This window comes from Etheostoma spectabile, chromosome 2 (assembly GCF_008692095.1).
Source record: "Etheostoma spectabile isolate EspeVRDwgs_2016 chromosome 2, UIUC_Espe_1.0, whole genome shotgun sequence".
Classification (NCBI taxonomy): domain Eukaryota; kingdom Metazoa; phylum Chordata; class Actinopteri; order Perciformes; family Percidae; genus Etheostoma; species Etheostoma spectabile.
Window position 1 is genome coordinate 14,792,688 of NC_045734.1, and position 11,078 is coordinate 14,803,765.

Sequence of the window (11,078 nt, forward strand, 5' to 3'; positions counted from 1 at the left end):
ACAGTGTGTTCTGGGGTTAGGCAGCTAGGAGATGTTTTCTGTGTGTGACAAAATGTTGTAGCCATAAGAAAATGTGTGACATCGCTTAGAGTACCTTTTAATGTGGCTGTTGAAATTCAGGTCTGATTCCATAATTACACCAAGATTTCTGGCTTTGTCTGTTGTTTAACATTGCTGTTTTAATCTGAACACTGACTTTTAATCGTTCCTCTTGCTCCAAACACAACCACCTCAGTGCGTGTACTGAGCTGTAGATAGTGGAACAGATTGAATTGTTGCTGCTGAGAGCTTGTTTGTTTCAGTCTCCATCCTTAACTGATATCCAGTCCTGAGTCCAGTAGAGTTTGGGGCTTTGGAGCAGGCTGGTTCCAAGATGGCAGCACTCACATCTGAGGAACTGAAGAAGATGAGAGATGAGGCAGGGTAGGGTGACAGAGGTCATACGCTTGCTTAGTTATTTTGTGAATCTACATTTGGTTTCCTGCATTGTATTTTAATTGTTTTTTACTTTTTATTTAAGGTGCTTGTGTGTTGTGAAGCACCTGCAGAACATGCCGTCTGTGGGTGAAGCCAGAGATAAGGTGGCACGCTGTGCCTTTTACCTCTCTATGCTCCTCAAGCTGGCACGGCAGAGGAGCATCACCCGCAAGTGTGAGTAGTGTGGTTTCCCTTCATCAAATGCATGTGAAAGGTGGTTTGCACACATCTCTGGAGCACGAACTAATTGCGATTTATGTTTACATACAGTTGGGCAGGAGGAAGGCTGTCCTCGCATCATTCAGAGCAAACTGCTCAGAACATTCACTGTGGAGACTTTCAACAACGGCAGGTGTGATGGAACTTTGTATCATTCTGTAAAATATCTGCAAGGATTGCATCGGCTACTATAAAAATAGAGCCTAACCACTGGGATGTGTCTGGAATTTGATTTGCTTGGATTCAATTTGCAAAAAAAAAAAATCCTGGAAGAAACAGTTTTAATATCCTAACACTTACTAATATAGTTGTTGTTGCACTGATTTTATCGAAAAATACATCTTCTCTTAAATTCATGTTTTCTCCTTACCTTTCTTTTAGGGTCCAGAACATAGTGTCGTCATCAATGCGTTCCAAATTAGCAGCTTACGCCCTGGCCCTGCTGCTGCATATGAATCGCATGACTGGTGACCTCACATTACTGCACCGTGACCTGGGAATCACTGAGGCCAGGTAAGAGCAAAAGGCCATATATGTATATGGAAACTGAAGTATGTGTAGTTGTTTTTTCTTGTGCAACACGCACTGTAAATATGAGGATGCATTAAAAGAACTCCGTAAGTATACAGTAACTGATGTTTTGTGTCTTCCTACAGGATGGTTGAAGTAGCAAAGTCAATGGGACTGACCTTAATTAAACAGGCACGGGCGAAGGCATTCGAGGCGGAGTCGCAAGACACAAACAAACACGCCTCTCTTGTTCTACCTCTGGTCAAATATGATCAGTTCATAGAGAGACGGAAACGCAAGAAAATGCACTGAAGATCAAGATAAGAATTGGATCGAGTGTGTGGACTGTTGGAAATTCCACATACAGGAAGAGTTTATGAATGCTATTTGTAGGCAAATAAAAGTGAACTTTGAATTGAACATGACATCTTTATTTATTGCTTACTGTGCAAGATACACAAAAGCGGCGGAATGACCTGTAAACAAATTCTAGATGACAGAAAACATCTAGTGTAGACAGTAAAAACATGTAGGCACATTTGTAGACACTGCACACTAAACCTCAGTTTTCCTTTTATAAACCGGCTATTACCAGGTGAATGTGTGGTTGTGTGTCACTGTGCAGCGTAATGAGGGGATCTGGAATGATAACTTGTCCTCCCTCACTGCATTTCATTATGTCAAAGAAAGCTTAAGTGCATCACATTTGAAGAACAACACGGACGACAATGTACAAAAACAGACTCACCAGGAAACTGCTCTGTGGAAGAGGCAGAAGCTTAAGTTTGGCTTTTTTTTTTTTTCTTCCAGCTTTTTTTGCATATACAGTACACCTCACACTGGGACAATTCCTTCCCAAGCTACAATCATTGATTGAATAAAAAGTCCAACAAGGCACAGCTTTACTTTGTAGCATGGATGAGGCTGGCATCTCTAGAGCCTTTGACTCCCGCTAGGATTTTATAAAAATGTGCACGTCCCAACCAGTGAGTCTCAGAAGCAAACTGACGAAAACAACAAAGTCTGCAGCAGGTCTGAACATGAATATGAAATCTGAATGCAAAAGAACATGATTAAGTTAAAGCTTTAGTATGGAAATGGTTGAGATGTGTTGTACTCTAGCTTCACTTCATGATTCCACATTGGATGAGTACACTGGCTTTTGATCATAAAATTACAAATGTCTGATTTCAGATTAACATTATGTTGTGTCACCTTAATGTACTGGAAGGTGGAGGGCCCCTTTAGTGGTTATTAATGGAGCAGCCTCTGCTTGCACACTTACTAGATCTGGACAAGAGGGCATCATTGTCAAAGGTCAGTGTGCTCCAAATCTGATATACACCAGTTCAAAAGCAACCAGATGCTGACCTCTTTCGAAAGTTATTCGTATTGGTATCTAAGTACTTGCCAGCATTCACAGGATAGAGCAGAACATGCTGCCGTTGTGGCAACCACTTTCTACAGTAGCGCTGATCCTGTTCGTCATGGAAATCGCAAGTCTGGAAGGATATTGGGATGAAGAGAGGCCAGAAGGGGAGCTGACCAGCGGACGAGGTGGAGGGTTTTCCAAAACCCAGGGAGGAGCAGATGTACAGCTACACAATGCAAAGAGGTAAGGGTAAATAAGATTTTTTTTCCAGAAAGAAAAGTCATACAAAAATCAGGAGCAAAGCAGATGTTAAACCTGCAATAACTGTTTTTTTGGTTACTTGTGGGCAATGGAAACAAGTTGTGAACACAACTTTGACATGTCAGCTTTTAAAATAATCTGGTGAACATGTTAAACAGTTCTTAATTTAGCTGAGTAGAGCTGCAGAATCAGGTTATAATTCTCATCACTGTGCTACTATGATTTAAAAAAATACCGTCTATATACATACGTGTGTGGACAACAGAAGAAAAGGGAGAAAGAGTACAGATAGAAAGTGCCAGAGATTCAGACCACCAGTGGCTGTCAGTTGCCTAGTTACCTGTTATGTATTAGAACATTGTTGTTGCGCAACACACAGCTTTCATTGCCAGGATCGATATGTAGCAGGGCCTTTTTGTTTCCAGGGTGGCCCTGGAACAAGGGATTGTCATGGACAACACCTTTTACTGGCCCTACCACAGCAACGCCAAAGCCCTGTACTGGTTGGACACGGTTGCGCATTACCTAAAGATAAAAATGCAAAAAATTAAAAATAAATAACATAATAATGTACATAAGTGTTGAAGTACTCATGTTATGCTCATTTTCAGGTTCATAATTGTATTGAGAAATTGTACCAGAATGTGTTTATGTGGTTTAATTTTCAGAAAACACCATATACAGTATTTGTTGTACTGCACGTTGCTGCATCTCCTCTTTTCACCCTGTGTGTTGAGCTCTCTGTTTTAGCTACAGAGTGAGGCATCTCACTTCTGTACCATCTCTGTTGGGAGAAGGCACTGCTAGCTTGTTAGTTGCAGAGTATGATGGCTTGCCATGCTAGCAGCTAGGCGAGGATTATAACGTGTTACAAAGTCACGCACGTTGGTCACGGATGTAGCTGGACTACAATAGAGCTGTTTGAGTACAGTGTTTTCTGTTGGAGATAGTAAGTGCCTTTGGGTAGACTTTGGGCCTTTTCACTTTGTAAATCTATAACATGCACAAAAAAGGTATAAAACACAGTACAGAAAAGGGAAAAAGCATAATATGAGCACTATAACATGCCATTAAGGATCTATGTACAGTGCTGGAAAACTAGTTAAACATTAAGGCCTCAGTCCATCTCACCTTGATGTCAGCGCTGCCAGAGACCTGGATTCCATGTCCACGGTTTCCAACGACATCATTCTCCAAAATCTGCCCGTTACCACTGAAACTGACACCATGGCCGCTGTTTTTATAGATGCCGTTACCACGAAGCTCCACTCTGCAGTCCTTTTCCACCGTAACGCCACCTCGACCATTTTCAAGAATGCAGTTTGTAACCAGTCGGGTCAGCTGACTGCTCTGCAGCACAGCTATGCCAGTGCCACGGTTACTGTTCACAAGATTAGCAAAGACATTCAGGGGCTCGCTGCTCTTCACGTACAGACCAACTGCTTCCGAGAGAGACAGGGAAAGATGAAGAGAACATGAGAGACAAGACTTGAGTGACTTTGTGCCCCTGACGCTATGAAACACTCAAACAGATCCATTTTACCTCCATTGTAGCTCATGCAGTTGCTCTCCACCAGGGCCACGCTGATGGAACGACGGGCAGAGTGGCGCTCATCCTCACTGTCCAGATCACTCTCCCATGCAAACAGTTCCCCCTCTTCATTCAAGTTATCCTGCCCTTCTCTCCCTTCTCCTTCTACCCCCCTCCTTTCCCCGCTGCCTGCTTCTCCTCCAATCCCATCCTGCCCTGGCCAGTTCCCGCCCCGGGCCTCAACGTTCTCTGGGTCTTTCCTGCAGAACACTGCCAGCCCATACATACAGTTATGGGTGATGTAGTTTCCCAGCAGCTGCGGAAGGCTAGACGACATAACCCACACACCACAGCCTTTGTTACCTGAAGAAACAAGAGGAAAAGGAGAAATTAAACAACTGTGCCACGATTGGTAAAGATGATATTGAAGGTAAGCGATTATGTGAAGATGAATGTATGATGCTGCCATTAACAGCCTGAAATTACATACAGTAGACATGATTTCCCTCAATGAGTCCGCGGCCTCTCTCTCCCACCACGACACCGTCTGAGTAGCCATAACAGATGTAGTTGTTCCTCAGAATGGGGTCACCTCCTCTGCGGATGTCCACCCCTCCCCACTGGTTCTCTTTGATTACATTCTCTGGATTACATGTAAAGAATAAAAGGTTAGCACTTTTCCTTTCTGTAAGTGGCACATCAATGGGGGAAAATTAAGAACACATTCAGCACCTGTTATCATCCCTCTGCCATTCTCATTTATAGCAATCCCTGCTGCCTGGCCCTGGAAGATGTGATTCCCACTAAGAGAGAGAGTGAGGAGAGAATGAGTGGAACAGGAGCAAATATGATTAAACAAGCTCAGACTTTATCTAGTAGTTATGCAGAAACACTAGGTTAGGCATTGTTAATTGTTAATTTCAGCAACCACACCCATGGCATCACATCAGCTTACTTTTACTACAAAATGCTAGGTTATGTGTGGCAGCAAAACGTTTACCACTGCACTGCAGCAGTCAAAGTGATTGTGAAGTGAAATTATCAAGCCATACAGCACTCACACTCCTAGTTTTACATGTTGAAGGATGAGGGAGCATAAACACATCCTGATGATGGGGAAAGCAGGGACTACACATTCCTGTGTAAGTTAAATGTTTGTGCAGTCCCACCTACCTGACCACAGGATTCCCGCTGAAGAGAATATACACGCCCGCTTCCTTGTTGTTATAGATCTGGTTGCTCCGAATTGAACCTTTTCCATTGCCAAGAACAACAACCCCCGAACGCAAACCACTATGTATCTGGTTGCACTGTGGGATGAAAGACGGAATGGAAGAATAAAAAAAAAAATGAAGTAGAGAAAACTAAGAGCTGTTTGGAAATGTACCTACTAATGTTAAAACACATTTATCAAATGTAAGCTTCTATACATCACTTTTATTGTGCTTAATGAATGTCCACTCGACATTCCTTTTATGTTCAACTCTTAGCTTCTTCATGTCATTATGCAAGTTATTTGACAGTGTACAAGCTCTGAAGTTACTGATAAGATGTAAAGGGTGCAATGTGGCATCGTGACCTCAACAGAATCTCAATCTAACCTGAGTCTGTAGAACCAAGTTTGATATAGTGGCTGACAAAATAATCTTTTCCATGACAACTGACTGGGAGATGCTGTTGAAAGCTCTGGGACAACATAATAAGTGGGCCGCGTGTTATGATTATTTTGATCAAATGTGGGTGTTTGTTTCTTCCTTGACATAATAGAAAGTGGAGCAGCAATTACTACAATGATGGGGTTAGCCCCTTTTCGGATGTCCAGCCCTGCCTCCCCATTGGAATGGATGTTGTTTTCTGCGATGAGGCCCTGAGCTGAGAGGCGCAGGAACACACCTGATGCACGGCACTCACGCACCTCGTTTCTCAGCATCACTATCTGAAGGAGGTAAGAGAGAAAGAGACGGAGCTCAAGTAACACTTAGAAATTAAACTGCTGCTGAATTACTCATGATTTGAGCTACTTCCGTAACTTAAGACATGACAAAAGGTATGCAGCCTGTAAAAGTCATTGATCAAATGAAATGTAAAGGCTGTCAAGAGACACTCCATTAGTCTGAAGACCGTTGTTATGATCTTATTTACTGTGGAGTTCTGGATGCAGCGGACAGCATAGTTCAGCCCACGGAAAACATTGCCCTCCAGCCGAGCTTGTCCGTAATTAGACAAATGCACGCCACCCTTCCCTTCCCTGAAGAGGCAACGTCGGAGGATACAGCCAAGGGTTGAGGCTGCCAACATCTGAGCCTCTGGGTCCCTGTCTAGTTCCTGCTGAAGGGTAAGAGGTTCAGGGGTCAAAGATGGGGGATCTGGGGAGGAGGCCAGTGGCAGAGAGCCATCTGGCTGGGGCTTGAGCAAATGGGATAGGCCATGATGGTCACAAGGAATTTTGTAATCCAATATAAGTGGGTTTTTGGTGTTAGTTCCTCCTCTATCTTGGTTCTCCTCCTCTCCATCGCTGTGATCGCCATCACTCCAGCCCTCTTCAATCACTGTACCCTGACACACTGCATCTACCCCAGTCCTCCTCTGCCAGTTGTCTATGCTCACAGGCTCCTTTTTAACATCACCTAGAGGTTGATGCCCACCAGTAGAGCCGGCCAGAGGGCCTCTGGGAGGGCTATTGTTCCCAGATGCGCCACATGACGGGAACGTCCTGGCCAAGGCAGCCAAGTGTTTACAAGCCCAGTTCCTTTCTGACACTGAAGGACCTTCAATAGTCACAGAAGCTGTGTCACTTCCCGAGAAGTCACAGCTGTCCAACAGACTGAGGACAACGCCCAGCAAGTGGGCAGAGCTGCCTTGTGAGAAGGAGCAGAAGCGAGCCTGGCAGGTTCCTGGGCCGCGGATTTGCAACTGAGCCCCCTCAAAGTTGCAGTTATCAAGTTGGACGTGACCCCATGATGTCTAGAGTGAAGCAAGGAGAGAAAGGTGACTGGAGTAAGACAAATTTATCAAGAAAGAAACAATAATTGGACCTGATTGTGAAATATTTGATGTGAGTAGACTTATTCTGATAAACACTTGATAAAACATTGCTGTATCAAAAAACCATCATGGTAAGCGGTTACTTCACCTTGTAGACCACAGTGGAGAACCAGGGTGGCATGAACACCAGATTACACAGCCGGGCAGTAGGGCACTGCTGCTCCATACACACCAGGAGGGCCACCTCGCCCAACTGGCCCAGCCCAACCAGCTCCACAGGCACCTTCAGTGCCACTTCAGCCTGCTCCTCATACACCCCTGGATGGAGAACTACGCGGTCATATGGCCCAACCACCCCGAGGGCCCCGCGTAGGGTCTCAAACTCGCATCCAGGCCCCACATGCCAAACCCTGCGGTCTTTTCGACGACGGAAAAAGATGAGGCAGGCAGAGGACTGGAGCTCTGGCCCATTTTGAGTCCATGTGCGAGTGGACAGGGCATGCTGCTTCAGGGCCTCTCTCCACGATGGGGGCTCCTGATGGGGCTGACTGGGCCAGTTGGGATGTCGGCATTCAGGGCAGCCTAAGCACAGCTGTCTCCAGCGGGTGTTGTCTAGTGAGAGGATGAGTTCCCGCCAGGCACGGCACACCTGGCAGCAGCGGCCCAGGTCGGGGAGCGGAAGATAAGCCAAGATAACCCGCCACAGCTCCACTGGGAGGCTGCCCACCTCCATGGCAACAGAGACACCGACTGAGGAGCACCGTCACGGGAGGGGGACCTAGAAAACAGTCAGTCACACACACACACACACACGCACAGTTAAGGCAACAGCAAACCGCTAGCGCTAACCGTTAAACAGTATTAAACAAATGAGCTTATGATCACACAGATAAATATGCAATGGTACAGTGGCGCGCTATTAACTCGATGCAGGCCTAAGTAGTTAAACTCTCGTTTTAGAAGGAAAACAACACGTAGCAAACTAAACGGAAAGGAAGCATGCATTCAGTAACGTTATTTTTAATTTACGTGACCATTATCTTCACGTAGGCGTGACATATTATGTTTAAAGTTTGCTACGATCAATGATCATGACGGTTAGCTAGCGGGGAAACTTAACATTAAACGCTTTATTTCCTTGCGCAACTGACGTTAGCTATAACATCAACATATGCATCGTATCCGTCAAAAATTAAAGCCGTAGCATTAAAGTTACCTTTTTGTTTACCAATTTGCCATAATTAACGTTAGATGAATCAACACATCTCTGTTGCAGCTGTATTTCTAGCGATGCACGTCGTTCATCACTGCTTCCAGAGTTCATAACAATCCATGATGACTGCAGATGTGCTATCGAAATGGAGTTCAGACGATTATTTGCAGTTTACGGCAAGAGACCACGAAACAAACAGGTCCATCTTCCGCTTCCCAAAAGTGGGCGTAATCTTTTGGAAGTAGACTGCTGTCGTTGTTAACCACTTCAATCCTCTGCGGTAGGCTACGATGCTGATGCTACAGAGCGGGTGGCGCTCTAAATCCAACCCCCTGTTGCCTCTCACATCTCTGCCTCCAGCCTCACCAAACATACCCTGGTAAAGATATAGATCCTTTCACAATACTCAAACATGTTGGTTTAAATGTCCCCATGCTTGTAATGTCTTATAATAGTTAAGATCTCAACTGTGGCCAAGCTCACACTCCGTGTCAAGTAAGTAGTCAAGGTGTGTAAACATAGGATACTGTTACTATTGTTTGAATGGTACAATACTTTTGTACTCGTCTTTGTGTAAATAAAGTAAAAAAAATAAAAAAAATAACTGACATATTACAATATTTTTATTTTAACAAGAGTTACAGTTTATGTGTTAAGTGGTATGTACATTGAAGGTTTTCAGTTTACATAAACTGAAAACTAGAGTAAAATGTATACTTCTAATATGTCCAAAATGTTGTCAACTTGTACATTTATATCTTACTGTAAGAGGATGGTCAGTAGCATGAAAAATGTGTTAGATACATTCTCTGAGAATAATTGTGTTGTTTCATGGACAAAACAAGGGCTATCAATTTTCTGTTAAGGATTTTGGCAAGGTTCTGAAGGATGCAGGAGACCAGCTGGTGGCAGTTTTTACAGCACATGTCCACCAAGCAAAATGACTGGACCCAGCTCAAAGTAGTTTTTTTTTTTTTTTCTTTACTTCCGCTGTAGCCCAAATGTCTAACTTTGCTGGACCTCTTCTGACTAGGTAAGTGCATAAAAGTTCAATAGGTAAACTTGTATTTTTCTCTTGCACAACAGGATCATAATAAAGGCTAGCTCTACACCAGTCAGCAATTTGTAAATACATATTTTATACTTATCATTATGCATATAGTAGCCTTCTTATAATACGTTCCAGTTTACACCTATATATAGTAAATGTATTACTTCTCTGTATGCATATACATTTACTACATTCCTGTTTACACTCAGTAGTTATTCATCACAATTACCATCTAATTTACATTACTTTTGTATTTTATTATTATGTACTGTATTTCTTTTTCAACTTGCACTTTATGTTAAATTATCATTTTGTTGTTACTTAATTTTTTTTAATCAAATACACATTTTCTTAGCATTGTTGGGAGCCTGGGATTTTTATTGCCAACGACACCTTCCCTGTTGTGCACATGATAAATAAATACGGTGACCCTGATTTTACAGCTATTGTGCAACGTCTTAGTAAATAAGGCGTGGACCCAAAAGCGTGACTCACAGGCAAAGCAGTAAGATAAAAGTTGAAATCTACTAGAGATTGTATGCATGAAAGCATCAGTAACAGTAACAAGCAGTTGTAAACAGGAACACTGGCGCCAATGAGGGACAGGTGGGAGTGGCTGAAATGAGAGTTATGATAGAAGTGAGAGTTAGTGCCAGGAAAGGAAATAAAACGGACGTGGATTAATAGCTGGCTGACATTGTGACATACTGCTATTTTACACTGGAATTATGCAAATCTTTTTTTTATTACTTTTTTTCGGGTATTTTTCCCTTTTATTAGATAGTGACCGTAGATAGACAGGAAAGGTGGGAGAGAGATGGGGGAGGACACGCAGCAAAGGGTCTGTTTTTTTTTACCTCCTTTACAGGTGGATGCACTTGCTGTAGGGCATATATCCCATGGTTGCAGGAGAAGGTTGCAAATTTGAAGTTAACTGCATGATTTATTTAGTATGTTTGAGAATCTGGGATTTCCAGTTGAATTTAAAATCTTATAAATTAAAGATATACATACTGGTGGTCGGATGTAATTAAAGCAGTTAAGGCAAGTGTGAACTACTCTTTAAGTTGCAAGCTGGTAATATTTAGCTTGGCAGTAGATACTAGCACTTTAAAGTTTAGAGCATAGCATCAATGCTATGCTCTAAACTTGATTCAATCTATTTCTGTCATTTATATTAAATGGAAATAAATAATAGTAATTGTCAAAAGCAGTTCCTTTTGAATAGACATCACAACAAAAACAAGGGACCTCCATATGATCTGAGTAGTCATTGCCAAAAGCATCAGCACTGATATGATGCACTTTGAGATTGCATGGTTAATAGCTAGCTCATGAACAAACATATTGTGTTGTTGTTGGCTCACTTTTTGTGATTTTTTGCAGCTGCAGCCAAATGTTTTTCTTGTAAATGATACAATCAAAAAAAGAGAAAAGTTTAACTTTGGGTAATGTTACA

The 11,078-nt window shown here is 42.9% G+C and overlaps 2 protein-coding genes across 3 annotated transcripts in view; one reads left to right on the top strand and one right to left on the bottom strand.

The window, feature by feature from the left end:
• polr1e (RNA polymerase I subunit E) overlaps positions 1-1,562 on the top strand; it is a 4,017-nt gene extending 2,455 nt beyond the window's left edge. Inside the window, exons 7-11 of the mRNA XM_032500187.1 lie at positions 327-423; positions 521-651; positions 748-829; positions 1,078-1,209; positions 1,353-1,562. Of these exons, the coding sequence (XP_032356078.1) occupies positions 327-423; positions 521-651; positions 748-829; positions 1,078-1,209; positions 1,353-1,518 (608 nt within the window). The 3' untranslated portion in view covers positions 1,519-1,562. The remainder of the gene's footprint in view (positions 1-326; positions 424-520; positions 652-747; positions 830-1,077; positions 1,210-1,352) is intronic.
• Positions 1,563-2,172: 610 nt separating this feature from the next.
• On the bottom strand, positions 2,173-8,834 carry fbxo10 (F-box protein 10). Of its 2 annotated transcripts, none has more exons than XM_032500151.1 (11): positions 8,572-8,834; positions 7,504-8,133; positions 6,513-7,334; positions 6,157-6,306; positions 5,544-5,680; positions 5,103-5,173; positions 4,861-5,013; positions 4,383-4,733; positions 3,971-4,278; positions 3,180-3,364; positions 2,173-2,804 (listed from the first exon to the last, which is right to left on the bottom strand). In XM_032500151.1, exons 2-11 carry the CDS (start codon positions 8,086-8,088, stop codon positions 2,624-2,626), a joined length of 2,943 nt encoding a protein of 980 aa, XP_032356042.1. In that variant the 5' UTR covers positions 8,089-8,133; positions 8,572-8,834; the 3' UTR covers positions 2,173-2,623. The 2 variants fall into 2 exon arrangements, with proteins under 2 accessions (XP_032356042.1, XP_032356035.1); XM_032500144.1 differs by having other exon boundaries at positions 3,971-4,281.
• Positions 8,835-11,078: the final 2,244 nt, after the last annotated feature.